This window comes from Stomoxys calcitrans, chromosome 5 (genome assembly GCF_963082655.1).
Source record: "Stomoxys calcitrans chromosome 5, idStoCalc2.1, whole genome shotgun sequence".
NCBI lineage: Eukaryota > Metazoa > Arthropoda > Insecta > Diptera > Muscidae > Stomoxys > Stomoxys calcitrans.
Window position 1 is genome coordinate 98,338,842 of NC_081556.1, and position 23,190 is coordinate 98,362,031.

The 23,190-nt window shown below is 41.6% G+C and overlaps 1 protein-coding gene across 3 annotated transcripts in view; it reads left to right on the top strand.

The window, feature by feature from the left end:
• The window catches only part of LOC106085158 (uncharacterized), a 332,772-nt gene that overhangs the window by 14,460 nt on the left and 295,122 nt on the right, over positions 1-23,190 (top strand). For all 3 annotated transcript variants that reach the window (XM_059369039.1, XM_059369040.1, XM_059369038.1), the window contains exon 3: positions 13,834-15,973. In XM_059369039.1, the coding sequence (XP_059225022.1) occupies positions 14,219-15,973 (1,755 nt within the window). In that variant the 5' untranslated portion in view covers positions 13,834-14,218. The remainder of the gene's footprint in view (positions 1-13,833; positions 15,974-23,190) is intronic.

Below are 23,190 nucleotides of genomic sequence, written 5' to 3' on the forward strand. Positions count from 1 at the left end.
ATATGGGAGCTATATCCAAATCTGAACCAATTTCTATGAAATTTACCAATAATATCGAGAGTCATAAGAAAATTCTTCCTACCAATTTTCCAGAGAATCGGTCACCAAGTGACCATTTTACTGCTGTATTACTGGAAATCGGACGAACATATATGTGGGAGCTATATCCAAATCTGAACCGATTTCTATGAAATTTACCAATAATATCGAGAGTCATAAGAAAGTCCTTCTTGCCAAATTTCGAGAGAATCGGTTTATAAATGACTATTTTATTGCATTATTACTGCAAATCTGACGAACATATATATGGAAGCTATATCCAAATCTGACCCGATTTTCATCAAATTCACCAGTAATATTGAGAGTCGTAAGGAAATTCTTCCCAACAAATTTCAAGAGAATCGGTCAACAAATGACCATTTTACTGCTGTATTACTGGAAATCGGACGAACATATATATGGGAGCTATATCCAAATCTGAACCGATTTCTATGAAATTTACCAGTAATATTGAGAGTCATAAGAGAATCCTTCTTGCCAAATTTCGACAGAATCGGTTAACAAATGACTATTTGATTGCATTATTACTGCAAATCGGACGAACATATATATGGAAGCTATATCCAAATCTGAACCGATTTTGTCCAGTTTTAATAGGCTTCGTTTCTAGACGGAAAAACATGCACATACCAAATTTGAAGACGATCGGATGAAAATTTGTACACAAATTAGCATGGACAGACGGACAGACAGACGGACGGACGGACAGACAGACGAACATAGCTAAATCGAATCAGAAATCTGAGTCGATCGGTATACTTATCAATGGGTCTATCTCTCTTCCTTTTGGTTGTTACAAACTAATTCACTAAGATTACCCTGTGCCACAGTAGTGGTGTAGGGTATAAAAATGCAAAACAACAGCTGCAGCGATTTCGAAGTCATCTACATTGTTGGTGTATATGAACCGTAACACATTTAAGCTGGAAAATAGTCAGCCAATTTGAGGAAAATATCCTTGAAAATCACTCAGAATTAGAAGTCAAAATTGACACATGAAGAGACGTTGCATAACGGTTGAAGGGATTGGCTCGTGGTTGGTTGCCAAAATAAAATCTCCATTTTCAAATTCGAATGTGGATTTAACTTCAATACTGAAAAAAAAAACATGCTTCGAACTGTAGAGCCGCCAGACGGTAGGTTAGAGAATAACACTGATGAGTAACTGCCCGCTATGAAACGTCTACAGAATGCCGTGTTTTCTACGATCGAGTCCATCCGTTGTCTGCAGATTTTTTTTGCGTAATCAAAAAAAAAAGCCCTTCATTTCTTGCGATGTTCATTCCCTTGGTCAAATTAGCTTGAATTTCTCCTTCTTTGGGAGACACAATGACGTAAATAAAAATAACAAGTAAAAGCGTGCTAAGTACGGCCGGGTACCCACTACCATGGATTTATACAAAATAAATTTAGTGGAAGGGCATTATTTTATCCTACATACTCAACTTCTGTCAAACCAGCCAATATTAGAGCTATAGGAACTGAACAAGAATGATCGAGAGACCGGTTTACATGGGAGCTATATCAGGTTCTTGATCGATTTGGACCGTACTTCACATAGTTGTTAAAAGTTATAGCAGAACCCTGCTTGCAAAATTTCAGCCAAATCGGACAAAATTTGCGGCTTCCCAGTGGTCAAGAAGTCAAATCGGGAGATCGGTTTAAATGGGAGCTATATCAAGTTATTGACCGATTTGCATAGTTCTTAATACAGCTGTAGGAGGTCATAACAGAACACCATGTGCAAAATTTTAGCCAAATCGGACACAAATTGCGGCTTCCCAGTGGTCAAGAAGTCAAATCGGGAGATCGGTTTAAATGGGAGCTATATCAGGTCATAGACCAATTTGCATAGTTCTTAATACAGCTGTTGGAAGTCATAACAGAACACCATGTGCAAAATTTCAGCCAAACCGGATAAAAATTGAGGCATCCAGGGGCTAAAAAAAAGTCAAATCGGGAGATCGGTTTATATGGGAGCTAGATGAGATGAGTGACTATGGTGGCGTATGACGTATGTGGGCATTATTTTCGAAAAATAATAATACGCCCTGATGTCCAAATAATTTAATAATCAAATTGTTTAAAATTGTTGCTATTGACTCAGGGTTTCTCGTCAAAAGATGGGTGTTTCGAATGTAAGGCTTCTCTTCCTTCACAGGACAAATAAGCGATAAAATCCGTTTATTGGGTAAATAAAACAGACATATAAGCGAACAAAGAAGATGAGTGTCTAAGGTGGCGTATGACGTATGTGGGCATTATTATCGAAAAGTAATTATACGCACTAATGTCCAAAAAATTTAATAAACAAATTGTTTAAAATTGTTGCTGTTGTCTCAGAGTTTCTCGCCACAAGATGGGTGTTTCGAATGTAAGGCTTCTCTTCCTTCACAGGACCCTGTTCCCATGACGTTATTCTATTTTAAAGAAAACATGTTAAGAAATACGCTGGAAAAGGCTTTGAAAGTGAAAAAGCATGCTAAATGACAATCGGCTTACATATGACCACATTATTGCAATTTTAGTCAAAATCGAACGAGCATATATATGGAAGCTATATCCAGATCTGAACAGATTTTTTGCGGTTTCCATAGTGTTCGTCTCTAGGCCGAGAAAAGAAGCCTATGCCAAATTTGAAATCGATCGGATGAAAATTGCCACCTGTATTGCATACAAGGTTAGACATACATACAGGCGGACATAGCTACATCAAATCGGGAAGTGAGTCTTAGTTGATCCGTATATTTATCAACGGGTCTATCTCCTTCCTTCTTGGTATCTCAAAGAAATTCATTAAGTTATAATTCTTCGTGCAACAGTATTGGTGTAGGTTATAAAAATATGCCTTCAGTTTCGTTTGCTTGTTGGGACGAGGATTCGTACTTAACTCCGGCTATCTTGCAAACCTCAACAATTCTGAATGACTCAACTAGTTGAGACTGAAGGAGCGGTGTAGTTTGGGAATCAGGAGACAACTCGGCAGTTGTCGCTAAACACTTGTCTAAGGAACTATTGACCACATTTCTAAAGTCCGGCGAATTGCAAGGGACTGAAACCCCCTGCCACGATCCAAACGAGAGAGGAAGCATGGGTCTCGACAAGCTCTGTATTGGTATGTTATACAGGGCTTGTCGGGTATGGTTGATCCAGTTGGATTGGGCTTAAGGTGTGCGCCAGCGAAGAAGTTTGGAACTCAATCGGTGCTTCAACAGTAGCAGCTAATGAAGCATGTAAGGAGGAATCATCCACACCGCAAGTGTCTAGTGCTCTGAGGAAGAGTGGTTCCATTAGTTTCTCCACTGCCCCTGAATTCGTAAAGAAACACATCATGAAAAGATTGAACGAATCTTGTGAGGATGAACTACTGGCGGATTCAAAAGACGAGGCTTACGCAACAGTGCAAGAATTCCGAATCTTGACTATGGCCCCGCAAATATATCTCCACCATTGTAAGGCCGCTTCGGTTGCAGTAAGGCCCTTCAGATGGCAGCAGAATTTGACGAGGTTCTTATCCAGCAACCATCGGTATGTGGAGGAATGGTTAGTGGACTTATTACTCCCTGATTTAAACTACTTGAAGACACGGCGAATGGGAGATTCAGAGTCTGTATTTTTGCAAAGGGTAGTTTAAATGATTTTTTTTCTTTCGTCGCTATGTTCTGAAGATTTAGTAGTTGCCAGCCATGAAATTAATAAGTCTCATTGCTGGTTGGCTTCCTTTCATATGGCACATGATTCAGAGGTGCCGCCCTCAAACCCTAAGTTGCTTGTTGAAGCTGCTTCTGCAGGGAAAAAGAGCCTTATTGTTGGAAGTGATGCTAATGCACATTAACAGATATGGGGATATTCAGATATCAACCAAAGGAGTTAACTGCTTATCGAATATATTTTAAGTTGCAACCTATCGATTTGTAATAAAAGGAAAAAACCGACCTTTCTTACAAGGAACAGGCAGGAGGTACTAGATGTTACCTTTGTATCGGAGGATAAGCGGAAGGATATGTGACTGGGAAGTGTTAGATGAGCAAAGATTTTCTGGTCATCGTTCTATTAGTTTCAGCCTTGGAGAAGATACTGCAGAAGTGGTCCATCGGCTAAACAGAAGTAAGATGGATTGGGATAAATTTCGGTACCCATTCTGTACGTCTAGAAAAGGAAGTGGAAACTGCGAAATATATCGACATAATGGTCAAGCGGATCTTGAACTCCCTTAATGACTCGCTTGTGTTAGCATGTCCTAGAGCCAAGCCAAGGGGCAAACAGCGACTCCAATGGAGAACCTCAGAACTAGTTGGTCTAAAGAAGCGCTGCAGAAAACTCTTCAACAGGGCGAAAAACACAAAGGCTTTACACGATTGGGACGTCCATAAGGCTGAGCTAAGAAAATAGAAGGGCCATCTGAGAAAGGCTCAAAACAAAACCTGGGTAGAATTCTGCAGCTTCGTGGAAGATACATCTAGGGCCTCTAGGCTAAAGAAGATCCTATCTTCGAGACCTATTGCAGTGCGATATATTCAGAAGTCAGAGATTGTATGGTCAATGTCTAGCGAAGAAACACTGGCACTATCGCTGACGCACATTTCCCGAGAAACTCTTCCATGGACAACGTGGCACCAGAAGAGGTTGTCACTGATAAGCATTCGTCGGAAATTATTGGGAAAATTGTTTCTGAGTCGAAAATCCTGTGGGCGATAAGAAGTTTCCACTCCTTTAAGTCGCCAGGCCCTGATGGTGTACCACTGGTTGAATTACAAGCTACGGACAATGTCTCGTAAGGAAACACTAGCATTATTCGTTGATGCACATTTCCCGAGAAATTCTTCAACGGACAACGTGGTACCAGAAGAGGTTGTCACTGATATGCTTTCGTCTGAGGTTATTGGGAAAATTGTGTCTGAGTCGAAAATCCTGTGGGCAATAAGAAGTTTCGACTTCTTTACGTCGCCAGGCTCTGATGATGCACCACCGGTTGTTTACAAGCTATGTCCGATAGACTGGTGTTTTGGCTGAGGAAGATATACACTGCTTGTATCAGCATGTCGTATATACCAGTGGCATGGAATGACACAAATGTCATGTTCATTTCAAAGATAGGAAAACCTTATCACTCCAAGGTTTGTCATCTTTTATGCAGAAGATTCTAGAGAGGTTAATAGAAACATATCAGGGCAAAGATCTCTGGAGACCGCTTGTGTCGACAACAGTCCACTGAAACAGCCTATCTCGACCTGGTCGTTCACATAGAGGGTTCTCTGGCTGTTAAGGAATATGCGATATATTGAAGGTGCTTTCAAGAACGTAAAACCGATGTAAATTGTGAAGAAGCTGGAGTTTCTAGGCATAAACACTACCGTAAGAAAGTTTATTAATATCATACTTACTAAAAGGTGCATTACCCCAAGTTTGGGATCTGTGGATCTAAAAAGATGGTTCACCAGAGGAACTCCTCCAGGAGGTGTACTGTCTCCTCTACTTTGGAATATAGCTTATTATAATTGTCTCTGTATGAAAAAGGTGTACAAGTGGTCGCTAGTTCTGATGACGTGGCAATTGCGGCTAGGGGAAAATTACCCAGCCCTCCACTCCGAATTGGCTATGAAGGCCAGGAGGTCAGTGTAGCTTTCGGTATCATAACAGGATATATAGTAGTACGATCTCATTTATACAAAATCTTTGCGGTAAGTGATAGCATGTGTAGGACATGAGGGGAAGATGATGATACGTTGGAGCATTTCCTATATCATTGGCCGGCTTTTGCGGCTAACCGACATCGATACTTAGGTGGTATTTCGGACCTAATACCAGACATGAATCAACTTAGGGGCGTACTATGGAAACTCATTATCTGATCGGAAAATATTCTGACATACTGAAGATTGCAAGTAACGACTTGTGCAGAAGCTGTGAGGTGTAGCGGAAGTAGAGACAGTAGAACATATGCTGTGTATGTGTCCCACACTGGCTGTCACAGCTGTGACTCTGTAATTGCATTCTTTCTTCTGTCAGTTATCAGCTGTTTCTTTTAGCTTGCTTTAGAAAAAAAGTGTAAAAAAAGTATATTTGATTAAAGTTCATTCTAAGTTTTATTAAAAATGCATTTACTTTCTTTTAAAAAATCCGCAATTACTTTTTGGGCTACCCAATAGAAGGCATCTTCCTTTTCCTGTTCCTGTGGCATCCTTATACTTTTTTACAAAAATCAAATATACTTTCATAACTGACAGAAGAAAGAATGCAATTACAGAGTCACAAGCTGTGAAAAAATTTTTCAACGCTGACTATATGATAAATCCGCAATTACTTTTTAGGCAACCAATATGATGGTAGAAGTAATGCTCGAGGTTGCCCATATCTCATGGTTTGTCCAACGACGATCTTGATTTATAAGTTAACGCACGGCATCAATGTTCTCTGGTACTACGGCCGTTTATGGACGACATTCACGGAATTCGACTTTGAGTGAACGTCGACAGTTTTTCACAGTGCTATGTTACTACATCGCCACACAAATATTGAAGTTCATCAATTTTTTCTTGTCGTGATAATCCACGTCGAAAGTTGTAACAAATGGTCGCACGACAATGTTCACGAGTTAATTTCATTTTTTTACCAAATTGAATTTTTCACGTCTTTGTAAACAACACAGATGATGGTATGATCGCAGGGCAAAAAATTCGTAATGCGATTATAATAGAAAATGCACCTGGCACCACTTGCTGTGGCCTAGGCCAGAAACTTATATATCAGCCCTCGTACGTTTTAAAAGAAATCGGCTCAATCAATGCGTAAGCCATAATGCTTGGATCATAGGGCATTGTATCAAGGATAACGCAATGTCTGTTGCCGCCTCATGACAAGAGAGAAAATCCCCTTAGCCTCACAGCAGTGGTCACAGCAAGCTGTCAAGCCACAATGTCCACAGGCATTAGGTGTAGCACTTAATTAAGTGCATCACAGCCTCAGTGCAACAATCCTTTGTATACGGTTGAAAATTGCATAGTAGTTAGACTTCTAAAACCAGGGATTCACAGCGGAGCGGAGTGAAGCGGTTTCCAATCTCAAAATCCGCTTCGCTCGGACAATATAATAATTTTTTTAAATGCACATTTTTTTGGCTTAGTTTAGGTGAGGTTAGGTTGAAAATGTGCAGATATTAATCCGCCCCATGCTACTATGAACACACACCTAAGCCAGTAATCGGCTTGTTGTGCGCTCTAAATACAAAAAGAGTAACCTAAATACAAAGGAAAATCTATGTTAGGAATTCCGTGCTACTTAGAAAATCCTTAATTGTTTTCCATGCTAATCCCCTAAATTGGTTCATGTCTGGTAGAGTGTCCCCACCTAAGGGCCGGTATTTGTTAGACCGAAAGCCAGGAAATGACAAAGGAAATGCTCAACGTGATACCAATAGCTATACTGACCTCCTTCTTAATTTCTTTCAGTAATAGCCTCGCCTTCTCTCGATCTGTATCCCCCCATAGTATTTTCGCCGTCCTACCGACCGTTTCGCTGTTCCATAGTGTTGCATGCGCATTCGTCGCCCACGCCCTTATCTCGGACTGCGTCAACCCGAAAGGTTTCGGGTTAACCAAGTGTATTTATGGTAATCCTCTGTCCTTCACTGTCAAATCGTCTGCTTTCTCATTCCACTTTACTCGGTTATGACCCAGCATCCAAACGATGCGGATTTTGCCATCATCAGAAAATTAAAATTATCGCAAGCATGTTAGAGAACAGATTTTTACCATATTAGAGAACTGAACATAGTCCAGATCGTACCAAATTTGGATATAGCTGCCATATAGACGGGGGTACCAGTTTAGGGTCTTAAACCCTTAAAAAGGCACATTTTTCAATTTCGCTGAAATTTAGAGTAATAAGTTGGACTAGACTTTCCGTCGTCCGAACCAAATTTAGTACAGATCGGACCATACTTTGATATACACTTGGAACATGGAGTTGCACTAGACCACCTTCTATCTGAACCGCGTATGATCCATATCAGACCAGAAAAATTTATGAAATCTTTGTGTGAATCGATAGTACGGTCCATATAATTTAATGTTTGAAGATTACTTCATGCAAACGTTGACCGTGTCTGCGCCTCAAGGGGTCCATCCGCTTAGTTCAATTTTGGCATACTCTTTCCAACATTTCGGTCGGTATCTCACGAATAAATGCTTCAATATTGTCTTCCAATGCACCAATTAAAGCGGATTAGTTTGTTTAGCCACGAGCCTTAACATAGTCCCACAAAAATAGTCTATAGACATTAAATCGCGCGATCTAGGCGGCTAATTGACCGGTCCTGTCCATTGTTACGCGTGCTGTGTGGCATGTGACACCGTCTTGCTAAAACCACATGTCATGCAAGTCAAGCTCTTGCATTTTGGCCAAAAAAAGTTGGATATCATCTCACGAAATCGCTCACCATTCACAGTTACATTACGATTCGCATTATTTTTAAAGAAGTACGGTCCAATGATGCCACCAGCCCAAAAGCGCACCAAATGCAATGTTTCTGGCTGATCTTCACTCCAAAATTGGCAATTCGGCTTATCTACGTACACATTGAGCCAAAAATGAGCTTCGTCCATAAAATGGAAGAAGCGTGCGAAGAATTTTCTTAATAGAGCATGTGTTTTGATAATAAATTTCAATAATTTGCAAGCGTTGTTCGTTTGTAAGACGATTCATGGTTAAATTAATAGACCAAACTGAAAATGTTTGACAGTGAAACAAAACATGAAAAGTGCGCGTGAGCTGTTTAAAGCAGTGTTGCCAAAAAGGCTACAGCTAAAAAAGCACCCTTTATAATAAAAGCCTTCCATGTTCCTCTAATGATTTTTGTCATTGGACATACCTAGATGAGGTTAGGTTAGGTTGGAAAAAGGATGCAGATATTAATCCGCCCCATGCCACTATGGACATACACCTAAGCCAGTAACCGGCAAGTTGTGCGCTCTAAAAACAATAAAGTAACCTCTAAAAAGAAAATTTCTAAGTTAGGAATTACGTGCTACAAAATTCTTAATTTTTTCAATACCACTCTCCTTAGTTGGTTCATGTCTGATATTGTGTCCCCACCTCAGAGCCGGTATCTGTTGGACGCGAAAGCCGGGCAATGACAAAAGAAATGCTCCAACGTCTCATCATCTTCTCCCTACACATGCCATCACTTGCCGCACCGATTTTACATAAGAGAGCTCGTAGTTCTATGTGTCACGTCATGATACCAAAAGCTATACTGACCTCCTTCTTGCTTCCTTTTCAGTAATAACCTCATCTTTTCACCATTTGGATCTCCCCGTAGGATTTTCGCCGTCCTACCGACCGTTTCGCTGTTCCACAATATTGCATGCGCATTCGTCACCAACTCCCTTAACTCGGACTTCGTCGACCCGAACGGCTTCGGGTTAACCAAGTTTATTGGCGGCAGTCCTCTGGCCTCCACCGCCAAATAGTCTGCCCTTTAATTCCCCCTTATTTCCGTTATTACCAGGCAGCCAAACGATGCGGATTGTGCCATCCTCAGAGAAGGCGTTAATCTCCATCTTACACTGCAAAACTATTCATGATCTTACCGTCCTGGATGTTATTGCCCTTATAGCAATTTTTCTGTCGGTAAAGATGTTCACAGTCGACGTCCTCGCGTTAGCACCACACCACTTCACGCATTCCGTGATCGCCCAGATCTCCGCCTGCAGGACCGTATTATGGTCAGGCAGTCTAAAACGGATCTCAGTCCCTGGGTTCTCAATGTAGACCCCCTGGCCCACTCTGTCCTCTAGCTTTGATCTATCCGTGTAACATGATCTACCAGATGGCAATACTAGGGTTCCGTCCATCGAAGACTGTGCCGTTGGCGGCAGTGCCTCGCACTCAACTTCAAGGTTTATCTCAGGTATCCGATCGGAAACCTCTTCCCTTCCTTCCAAGTTTCCTATCTATCGGTTTCCGCGATGGTATGAGCTGATCCCATCTTCAATCCATTCTCTCATCGCCTTAAGTGACATAGCCACAGTGGCGCCCCACACTTAATATGTATGTCAATGGGTCGGATATCTAGAATAGTCTGCAGTGCCCTAGTGGGCGTTATATCTGAATAGAATCTGGTCTGAATCATATTATTTAGGCCCCGAGAACTCATATACAAGTAACTGTTTCAGTGAAATCTGGCATTAAATCCTTGTTTTGGCTTTTTATGGTATAAAGACCCTAAATTGAAAGATCAGTCTATAGACAGCTGTCTGTCTATTGTCTGATCTGATTCATATTTAGGTCGGATGTCGGGAGGCTTAAAACAACTCACTGATTCAAATTTAAGAGAAATCGGGTTATAAGTAAATATTTTTTTGGGCTTCAGACCCTTTATCGGGAGATCGGTCTTCATGACAACTATATAGAAATATAGTCTGATCTAAACCATATTTAGGTCGGATGTCGGGAGGCCTAAAACTACTCACTGTTTCAAATTTCAGCGAAATCGGATTAAAAATAAAGCTTTTATGGGATTCAGACTCTTAACCGGCAGATCGGTCTATATGGCAGTTATATCCAAATATGGTCTGATTTGGCCCGTTCAAGAACTTGACCTGCATACAACAAAAAATCGTATTTGTGCCAAATTTTAGCTCAATATCTCAATTTTTTAAGGTTGTAGAGTAATAACAACAGACGGACGGACAGACACACATACGTCGTTAAGTCGTCTTAGAATTTTATAACGATTCGAAATATATATATTGGGTTGCCCAAAAAGTAATTGCGGATTTTTTAAAAGAAAATAAATGCATTTGTAATAAAAATTAGAATGAACTTTAATCAAATATACTTTTTTTACACTTTTTTTTCTAAAGCAAGCTAAAAGTAACAGCTGATAACTGACAGAAGAAAGAATGCAATTACAGAGTCACAAGCTGTGAAAAAATTTGTCAATCCGCAATTACTTTTTGTGCAACCCAATACTTTGTAGAGTCGGAAATGGATATTTCGATGTGTTGCAAAAAGTTTGCCAAAAATTTCGCTATAGAGAGAATAGTTTGTGTGATAGAGGACAATTCGTTATAGAGAAGTTCGACTGTAGTTGTAAACATTCAACAAGCCTGTTCTCTGCCAACCTACATACCATTCCCAAGGATATTGTAGTTCTCAGCTCTATCAGGTATGATTAGCATGTCTTTTAATGACTTAGCGTCTCTTACAAAGTATAATTTACATTATCTGGTTTATCGGGCATTGTTTTCAAAATTATTTCCAGTGAATATACACTGATGTTGTGCGACTTTATTAAATTGAGCGTTCCCTGGTAAGAAGATAGCTAACTCAGTTGATACCTTACACCTTCTCCTGTAAGACCTAGTACTGAGTTTAATGAGCATAATATGGGTTGCCTAAAAAGTAATTGCGGATTTTTTAAAAGAAAGTAAATGCATTTTTAATAAACTTAGAATGAACTTTAATCAAATATATAATTGCCATTTTGTTCGATAACCTTTTGCCATCTTCCTGGCAAATTTAGTATTCCACGCTCATAGAACTTCTGGCCTTTATCTGCAAAAAACTGAACCAAGTGCGATTTTATAGCCTCATCATTGCCGAAAGTTTTACCATTTAAGGAGTTCTGCAAAGATCGAAATAAATGGTAGTCTGATGGTGCAAGGTCAAGGCTATATGGTGGATGCATCAAAAGTTCCCAGCCAAGCTCACTCAGTTTTTGGCGAGTGACCAAAGATGTGTGCGGTCTAGCGTTGTCCTGGTGGAAAATGACACCTTTACGATTGACCAATTCTGGTCGCTTCTCCTTGATGGCTGTATTCAATTTGTCCAATTGTTGACAGTAAAAATCCTAATTAATCGTTTGGTTCCTTGGAAGCAGCTCAAAATATACCACACCCTTCCAATCCCACCAAACAGACAGCATAACCTTCTTTTGGTAGATATCAGCCTTTGAAGTGGTTTGAGCTGGTTCACCATGCTTGGACCATGATCGTTTTCGACTAACGTTATTGTAAACAATCCATTTTTCATCTCCAGTTATGATTCGTTTTAAAAACGGATCGAATTCATTGCGTTTAAGGTGCATATCACAAGCGTTGATTCGGTTTGTTAAATGAATTTCTTTCAATACATGGGGTACCCATATTAAAATTGACGCCAAACAAACAAATGTAAACAACATTTCGCGCACTTTTTTTCTAAAGCAAGCTAAAAGTAACAGCTGATAACTGACAGAAGAAAGAATGCAATTACAGAGTCACAAGCTGTGAAAAAATTTGTCAACGCCGACTATATTACTACTATATTACCGACAATTACTTTTTGGGCAACCCAATACCATGTTTTTTGCCGCAGCGAAATCTGTTAGCCTCAACCCATTATCCTAGTTGAATCTAAACTTTGCGACTGTTGGACCAAAGATGTCTTCCTTCCCTATCTTCGCCTTAAATCTGCCAGATCAATTTGAATATCATGGTCGTGGCTGCGGTCGTATTCTCTCGTAGAACACATCCATGATCGTTCGTTCGTCCTTGTCTTCCCTAAGGACATGGTCACAACTAAGGCTGATGTTGAAGAATTTGGGTTTTATGCGGATTGTGTCTAGCCTCTCATCCACCGGAGTTAAGCTGGAGACATGGTTTTTCAGTCTCCGAGTGACCACAAATCCAAACTCATGCCTCGTGTCATGGCAGCTATAGTATAGTCCGATTGGTGTTGGTGTGACGTCATTCGCGGTTTATTGCACTTCCTTTAAGTCGTAATATCTGCCTTGTACTTCTCCAATACATCCGCCAATGCTTATACTGCACATTCTCTATAAAGAGTGCGGACATTCCAGGTACAGATCCGCAAATCATAGTCCTTTTTTCATTTGCGTGGGACGTCAATGTTAGGGGTGTCCGTTCTTTCTATTCTTTTGTTTCTCAAAGTAATTTTTATAATTTTCGGGGGAGGAGTAGGCCTAGCGCCCCAATCGCATGGGTTTTGTGGGATCGCACGTATATCCTTCTATGTATCGAGCCGCTTGATCCAAGATCCGACGCTCGCCTCCAGTCGCCCCTAACCTGGAAACAGATGCTGATGTTGGCCATGGTTATTTGAGGCGCCAATAACTCGCTTCATCATCTCGAGTATCATTGGCACTCAGTATTTAATTAAGAGCCAGTGCCATCTGACTCCTCACTGAGACTCTCCTTTCGAAATCGCTGACTGCTCGCGACCGCAGTTGCAGCTACTCCGCATAACGGCAAAGCTTTCCACTATCCGCAACCTGTGGTTGTGCCAGGTAGCTTTCAGCTAAGCTTCCCATGATAGCGGTGAACACTACACAAGTTGGAGATCAAAGTTTCTGCCCATATGGTGCTCACCGTTATCCCGTGCCGACCGGGCTTAAAGTCTCTTACAATGTGCAATTGACACTATCTGGGATATCGGGCATTGTTTTCAAAATGATTTCCTGTGCGCACACTGATGGTGTGCGCCTTTATTCAATGATACATTCTCTGCTATCAAGAAGACAACTGCCACAGTTGGTATCCTACATCTTCTGCTGTAAGGCCTAGTACTGAGTTTAATGAGCATAATAGTAGCAAAATATCGCTGCGTCAGTATAAATTTCGCTTCAGTTTGTGTACGGTAGCGCCTAGAGTTTCAAGCTCCTTAATTACGATCATCATTGTTTAATCAATCTATTTAGGTTAAAACCTCCAAAGACACATACCTATGTAATTATCCTAAACGAAATTTTTTCTCCTGTTTTTATTTCAGGATCACAACTCTCCACACACCAGACAAACTCTATGTGGAAGAATGCATGTGTTTGCCACAAAAGGTTACAGTGGCAAGAACAAAGCGACCTAGAAGAATTTTTTGAACGATAAATGTAAATCGATAACGATATTTATGTTACAATATCTTAATAACACTGTCGCCCGCAAAGCCAACAACTCAAAACGTAATCCGAATATTTCGGAAAGAAGTATTCGTTGTAGTAGTGGTGGGTGCCGTTTTAAAGTGCCATTGCTCGGAAAATTAACAACAACACAAAATGATGATGGGGCCATGAGCCCATCATTACCGACATTGAGTTGGAGTCGCAAGCGCGTCTCAAGCGGGCCTGCACCATGCTAGCACCGCCGAACCCGAGGTCAATATGCGGCCAGGACCCGGGCTGGTCGTGATGGCGCTTGCGTTTATTTCGGGGGCTCGGCGTGGCAGCACCAGCAGCATCAGTTCAAAGACTACAATAACAACGTCGTCACTACCACCACCAATAATAATAACAACAACAACAACAACAACACCACCACCACCACCACCACTACCAACGGCAACAGGAACACAAACATTACCACCAACACTATCACCGACCACACTTTTACCACCAACATCAGCGGCAGCACCGTCTACGTCGTCCTCATTCATTATCGCAGCAACAGCACCACCGCCAACAAAACAAACAAGAAAAGCAGCAGCCAACGCCATTACTTCACCGGCATCATCGTTCAGTATTTATGAGCACAACACTGCATTCCACGAAGAGGCCACAACAAAGGATCATCTCCACCAACACAACCACCAGCTGGCACTGGAAACGGCGCCATTCAACTTTTTTAATACATTTTATAGCAACAGTTTTCTACAGCGCTCTGCGTCCTCTGTCTTTTCACCCTCCGCCTACAGTGCTACGAATACCTTTGCCTACACGTTTCCGCTGCCCACGCACTTGACACACCATTACGACGATCCGCGCACACGTACACGTTCCGTTTCGAATCGGGTTTTGTCAACGGTAAGACAATCGCGACCGCGAGTGTCCGCCAAACGCCGGCGAAGAAGAAAGAGAAGAACACGCAGTGCTGCCAACGTTGCCGATTACAAGAGCGGTGGTGGGAGTGGCTCAGAGACGGTAGAGAATCTTAACGAATCGCTGGACGACAGCACCTCTCAATCGACCGCTGTGGACAGCAGCAGCGGCAGCAGTAGCAGCAACGCTCGCTTACGAACTCGCAACAGAGGAGATAGAGTAGCGGGTGACCAATCCTTGGCCCTTGGCCTACCAGTGCACTTTCCCTCGCTAACCGCCGATTCGTCGAGGTCCTTTGACGAAGACGATATATTTGCCTTAGTAGCCGAGGACGATCTTCTATCGGAAGAGTCCTTTGATCGGTTAATTCAATTAACGAACGACAAAATTGGTGATACCAACGAAGACGATTACAGCAGTGGAACGGAGACTGTAGCTTCATCATCGGCATCCGCATCAGCATCATCATCATCTTCTTCTTCGTTGTCCCCATCAACATCTGCATCTGCCGCTTCCTCAGCGGCGTCATCCATACCATCTTCCCCATCGTCATCATCATCAGCAACTGGTGGTAGTGGTAGTGGCGCCTCGGATATACAACAACAAGAACAACAACAACACACCAAACAACAAAATGTCATTGAGGATTTTGAGCGACTGCAACAAAATGAAGATCCAACTCCGGTCCAAGACGACGGAGATGATAGCAGCTCCAAAGCAACAGCAACAGCAACAAAACCATTTCAAGATCAGGAGCCAGAACAAGAATCAGCTTCAGTGTCGGAGCAAACTCAAGAACAACGCAAAGTCCAAAGACCACGACCACTTGAAGAATCTGCATCAATTGACAGTAGTGACGCGGTAAATATTGACACGGTCTACAATGCTCACTTAGTGGGCAATAACAACGACAAAGTTGTATCGGTCACGGAAGACGTTGAACAGATAATCCCCCTCGATACAACAAAGGCAACGGAACTCGATAGCGCCAGGGCACATCAATCGATCTTGGAAACTGATTTTCCGTTGACACGCCTTAATCCTTGGATATCAGCTTGTGATCTGGCACAACCTGGCCCATTATCAGCACCAGATTTGCAGGTGAGTGCTCTTGTTATGGTTAAATTTTGTTATTCTAGATAAGAAAGGAAAAAGGTGCCATTGACTTACGATATTTTAAAAGAATGATACCAACAATTGAATATTAATTACAACTTAAGATCCTATTTTAAGTTTCTTAGTACATGGGGTGTAAGTGCTTATCTTGTTGAAGCCATTTATATGTACTGCGAAGATCTCTCAAATACTATTTTCACCTACTTTCGCAAGCACCTATGCTTCTGCTCCATTTTAGTAGTATGTCCTATAGGGTAGTATATACTATAGTATATACTATATTGTTGTAGTAATCAACATTCAGTATCTGATTGTTCGTGTCTTTCAGTGGTGGTCCTAAGCTCGAGGACCTCTGGTGGTCCTAAGCTCGAGGACCTCTGGTGGTCCTAAGCTCGAGGACCTCTGGTGGTCCTAAGCTCGAGGACTTCTAGTGGTCCTAAGCTCGAGGACATCTGGTCCATTGTGGTCGTTCTATTCTAGAAAAAATTTAATAGGAAAGAAGAGAAAGAAACCAGGTAGAGAAAGATAAATGAAAAGCCGGCGTAGAGCCCAAAAGAAGTCTCGCCGACTACATTGCCGCCCCGTCAGCCATCCCAGGTACTAACAGAAGTCTAGAAAGTCTCGGGGTTCGAAAGACTGTAGAGAGCTTAGTGAAGAGAAAAATGGTTCAGCCACAACCCTAAGTCTCCTCTTTGTCATCGCGGAGCATTGGCACAGCAGATGCTCGTCCGTCTCCAATTTCTCCTCATCCACACAGACCATTTGGAAACCTCCATTGCGATGTCAGTAACTTGTTATCGCAATGGCCGGTTAGGACTCCCACCACTGAAGAAAATTCGCGCTCCCCAGCTCAAACACCAACGACGTCCTCACTTCAGAGTACCTCGGCCAGAGGGTCTAAGCAAACCTGCAGCGCTAGCAAGTCTCCGCCGTAGTCGGCATCCACTATCCAAACAGCTTACCATCGGCTTAGCCAGCTTGTCTGCCGCTTCGTTTCCTGCCTCCCCTTGATGGCCCGGAACCCAGAACAATCTGGCAGCAGCTCCCAAACAAACATTGGGATGCTCCTTGCATCTCACGACAAGCCTTGACTTCACATGACCTGCAGCCAGGGTTTTCAGCGCAGCTCTGTGTCGCAAATGCAAATTTTGCCCATGAATATTCCACTAAGGAACAGGGGCAAACTTCTCAAATATCAATGAGTGCAATCCGATTCAAGTTTAAGCTCAATGATAAGGGGCCTCCTTTTTATAGCCGAGTCCGAACGGGGAGCCGCAGTGCGACACCTCTTTGCTGAGAAGTTTTACATAGCATAGTACCTCACAAATGTCGCCAGCATTAGGAGGGGAAAACCACCGGTGAAAAGATTATATGATGGTCTCGCCAGGATTCGAGAGACCTCTGCGCTACGGTGGCCTACGGTGGCAGCACTGTGTTGCCAAATCGAAAAACCTGGGAAATAATTGTGGAATTTTTGAACGGATAGAGATATGTATGCGAAACTTTGCACAATCAATGTTGAGGTGTTTTTCAATAAGTATGCATGGGGACCATAGTGGGTCCAGGGGCAGATCCATCGGACTTGAAAGTTCACACCTCGGGTATGTCAAATTTTGTATTGCTTGCCATACAGTCATTTATAAACCAATCGGTGAGATAGATAGAGCGCGTAAAACTCTACAAAAAACATGCGGAAACGTCCAGTATATTTCTTACGGTTTATAAGTTATTGGACTTACAACGATTTTTTTGTTGAAAATTTTTGTCAAGGTATCTTCGGTATTTCTGAAATTGTGAGACTGTTTGTTAACCGATTGAAAATTTTTTGACATAGCTAGAAAGATTACAAAATTCTACGAGTATTTAAAAAAAAAATTGTGCAAATTGTTCCTTGCTATTAAAAGTTATTCGCTTCAGAATAAAAAAATTTCGCTCACCATCGAGAGTTTTGCGAGCTCTTTCTTTTAAAAGAAGAATCAAGCCAATCGGTCCATAAATGACTATGTGGCAAGCAATACAAAATTTGACTTACTCTAGATGGCTAACTTTCAAGCCTCATGAATCAGCCTCTGGACCCTCTAGGGTCCCCAAATCTTACATAATACTTATTAGAAAACACCAAAATTAACTATATAAAGTTTCGTGCACATGTCTCCATCCGTTCAAAAGTTCCAAATTTGTTTCAAGATTTTTCGGTTTGGCAACACTGTGCGCCGCCTGACTGTTCACACAAATTGTAACAGGCAGAGAGGGCCACCACTTCTGACTCAGGGTCACCCAAGGCCCTGAGGATCATTAAAACTTCAGCCTGATAAACACTGCACCCATCCAGAAGTCTATGTGACTCGCCTATTCCTAGGAATACAACAAAAACCCCTGGCCCGTTGCCCTCACCAAGTTTGAACACTTGCGTATAAACAGAAGGAAGCAAGAAGGGCCGGTGCCCCCAGCCCAAAGCTCCCTCCCCGGAAAGATACGCTCCAGATAGTCATCGAAGAAAGATTCACCCCGAAGAAAGTCGTCCCACGCCAGCGGTAGTCCGCAGAAAAAACGTATGCCCGGAATCCAAAGAGCACCTTGTGCCCGACTGGAACAATCTGATGTAGTCCTTAACGCCGTGCGCTTCACTTACGACTGCAAAGTTATTAGATCAAGTATTACATTCAGCCCTGCTTTCGGAGCACTCCTTCTCTTCCCTGGTATCAGCAAAGCCGCAATATCCTATACTCTTCATCGTGCCACGTAGACCAACCTTCTTAAGGGCCCGGTGTTACACCAGGCACGCATATTTGAGGATTGCCCGAACCACAGCAGTGAACATCCAGTAAACCATTCCTGCCCTATGCCTTCAAATCCAGTTCAATTTCTGGTCAAGAATAAAGCAAAGAGATCGGCAGCTCCCCTCCATCAAGGAGTGAACACGCCATACCTCCTCCTTTTCGTAAACAACTCCAGCTCTGTCTTTCTGGGTTTAACGCTAAACACATTGGCTCTCGCCCAAACCCATTGGCTCTCGCCCATCAAAGAGATCGGCAGCTCCCCTCCATCAAGGAGTGAACACGCCATACCTCCTCCTTTTCGTGAACAACTCCAGCTCTGTCTTTCTGGGGTTAATGCCAAACCCATTGTCTCTCACCCATCCAGATAGCTTCCTAGGTGTGCTCTGAAGGATATCCTTGATGGCAGGGAGGAAACTACCCCAACCAAAATGACGGCGTCATCAGCATAGGCAACCACCTTCACTCTTTCCTGCTCTAAGTACCACCGATTGATAACCAAGAGTTAGGTGACAACATGTTGCAGTGCGCTGTACAGCAGTTTCGGATTTTATTCCACTTCAAGTCTACCAATTGGTGCTGCATAGTTTATCACTGAAAACGTTTTTATTTACTCTGGACGCAAATTGTAGCATGTACGAAGATTTGTAAGGGTTGCAATACGTGACACCCATTATTTTGAAAAAAGGTGATGGTCGAAGCGTCCCATCATCATTCCGCACATCCATATGCACTTTGCAAAATTCATGCTGATGCTCAGAAGTTGGAAGTTTTCCTACATGTTGTCGTAGAAGAGATAGTGCATGAAGTGTTTTTGTTTCTGGTCCTGGAAGAGAGAACGGTTCTCGCTTACCCGAATTCTTTTCTGATTTAGAAGTGTGGGATCACTCTGCTTATTTTTTAAACATAGGGAACAAATCAGAGTTTCCAAAGACAAATTCAAAGCCTTGGTCAGGTCGTCGAACCTCGTTACATTCAATTTCTTCAGCATAATATAACGATTTCTGTGGGGCCCAGCGTTCTGAACGATTTGGTGCTGCGTAAGACTTACGTATGAAAATGTTAAAACCTGAGTTACTCCTTTGGATCAGTCACTGCTATATTGAAGTTTAATAATCGGACTAGAAATGAAGCCAAACAATTTTCAAAAAGTTCAGTGACCAATTTTAAAGTCCTGGCAAATAATTATTTTCTGCCTCATCTCGTTGACACCTCAACTCTAAATATTTAAAATTTCAAAGAGCTATGACTACCCATTCTCAAACTGCCGATCTTTAACTATCAGGCCGATTTTTAACTATCAAGCAGTGATTATCCCCTCTTCTGGGTGCCCCGGTAGTCGATTTGGTAGCGTGCTTGGATTACCAGTGCATGGGTCGTGGGTTCGATTCCCGCCAGAAGCCTTGGTCTGTCGCTACTGTGGTGTCACAATGGACTTAAAACTGTCTAAGTGAGTCTGCAAAGGATTGCCACTCTTACCTAACCTAACCTAACCTTTCCTCTCTTAATGCTGGCGGCATTTGTGGGGTACTATGGCATATAAAAAATAGTTGTCGCACGACGCCACGCCCTTCGGACTCGGCTAAAAAAATGCGCTTAAAATTTGAATCGGGTAGTACTCATTTATATGTGAGAATTTTTTCCCTATTCCTAAATGGAATGTTAATGGGCAAATTTGCATTTGTTACTGCCTGTAGAGTTACTCTGCTGAATGTATTCTTGAGTTCAGTACAATTTTGGCACGCATCTTCTTATTCTGGATTCTTGGAGAAGGCATCTGGTACATAATTACAGATCTTGCGGCATTTTTTCAAGAAGTAGACAGCATTTTTTCAAGTAGTACTTTTGCTGCAATAGGTAATGATCCGAATTAATGGACTCTCCTCATATCAATCGTAGGTCTATATGCCTTCCATATATAACAACTTGCTAAATCAAGTTTCCTGCTGTTTCTATGGCAACATCCGTGTGGTTTGACGAATATCACGATGTTGATACTGTCAACTAATTTTTTTTTTTGTAGTGGAGGAGTATATTGCTGTTAATTTTTGATGGGTCGTATCCTTGTTGAGTTGCGATCATTAAACCGAACATAAATATCCCTACCCACGACCATGCCAGCGGACAAACTTATCACACATCAATGTCCGAATATAGTTTTAAGCACAATGATAAGGGACCTCTTTATTATAGTCGAGTCAAAATAGTGTGCCGCAGGGCGACACGTCTATGGAAAGAAGTTTTTTCATGGCTTCTACGCATGGCAAAGTTCCTCAAAAATGTCGCCAGCAGGAAATAATCATAGTTGAACATCTTTCTGATGTTTTCGTCAGGATTCGAACCCAGGTGTTTAGCGTCATAGCTGGATCACAGCGCCGCGGTGGCTTTCTTTCTCCTGGCACGATTTTTATATCATGGTCATTTGAACCATGAGTTTCAGAGCAACAACGAAACGGTTGTTGTCGTCTTAGCATTCAAAACCATCGACACAACTTCCAAACGAAGCACAGAGGCATGTGTATACACGGGAAGCAATTGTAGATGTAAGGAAAAACATCCATCACTACAACAGGACATATGCATTGCAAAGCAACCGCTAGTGAGACAAAGAGTCGAATGTGGTTAGTGTTGTATTCATTTCGAGTATAGATTTTTGCTATAGCCACAATATTTACTCTCTAATAATCTTCGGCTCTTGAACTCGTCACACCATAATCTGTCCAAGAAGATCTCAGCCCAGGGTCGAAACGCGTTACTCTGTAGTCTGTATGCATTGCAATATAGTCTGGCTTTCATACACTAACGCTTTATTGTTGTGGCTTCATAAATGTCCTCAGTTATTTAAACATCAGAGTACATCCATGCTGTTGGTTATATAAAGTTTGGATCTTTCGAATTTCTATATTGTAACAAAAATATGTTTTAATTAGGCACATGTGATGACACTTCGTTCACCTTGACCTTCAACTATAGGACTAAGAAGAGGATAGACATAGCAGCAGTGTACATTGAGGCGTGCATGTGCATTAATTTTATCTTGATGGTATTTGAATATATGACAAAATATTAACGCGTAGATGGTTGTTGTAAGCAAGAGAGTGAGTTGAACAGCTTGTTAAAAGTATCATTAATATCATATTTTTTTTCATACACAGTATCGTATAATGAATCTTAGCTGGTTAACGTGTATGTCCAAAGTGGAATGGAGAGAATTAATATCCGCACCCTCTTTTCAACCTAATCTAATATAATGGATCTTCCGTAAATGTTATGTTAAAGCCAAATTACAACTTAACTTTAGTTATTTAATCAGAATGTGGCTATCGTAGGTCGATTCCTACCAGGGGCACTGCTTTTCGATTTCAGGTCTGATTTCATTACTGCCCTTCAAGAAATAAAATCAGGATATGGGTTTATATGAAAGCTTTATCACAACTTCTACCCAAAGGGTTTTCCAATATGGACTTGACAACTTTGAATTTAATCTGTGAACGCACTTTTACATTAATCTTCGAATTGTCGCTGGAAATATATTCAGTAAACTTAACATCTTCACCATGGTACACGAACTTACAGCCTCTGCAAATCATAAAAATTTACTAAAGTTTTTACTTCAATTTTGATGAAGCTCATTGATGACTTAATGGGTTCATCAATAAGTAAAATATGCATTATTGGTAAAGTGCAAATCCACATGTTCTTCACGAACCAACACTGGGCGCGGTTTGCATGCCGGCGGCATCATTGGGACATACTTCTTCGTTGAGGATGCCAAGTTAAGCTCTTGCATTTTGGACAACAAAAGTTGGATATCATCTTACGGTAATGCTCACCATTCACAGTTACGTTACCATTCGCATCTTCTTTGAAGAAGTACGGTCCAATGATGACACCAGCCCATAAACCGCACCAAACTGTAACTGGACCAAACTTTCTGGATGCATTGGTAACTCTTGCATTGCTTCTGGCTGATCTCCTCTAAAAAATCGACAATTCTGCTTATTTGCGTACCCATTGAGCCAAAAATGAGCTTTGTCGCTTAATGAAATAAGCGCGCGATGAACCTTCTGAAAAGGGCATACATTTTGATAAAAAAATTCAATAATTTTCTAGGATTGTTCGATTGTAAGACGATTCATGGGTAAATTATAGACCAAACTGAAGATATTTGACAGTTAAACAAAACGCGAGTGAGCTGTTTAAACCAGTGTTGCCAAAAAGATAATAGCTAAAAAATCACCCTTTAATAGAATCAAAACTGACATCATTCCACTTTTATTGGTCAAAAACAATTACAGTATCTTTATATTTAACTTCCATTAAAAACAAAAAGATTTTAGCACACTTCTTAATAACAATTTCACTTTTAAGACAACACCCAAAAGAATGAGAGATAGACCCATTGATAAGTACGCCGATCGCCTC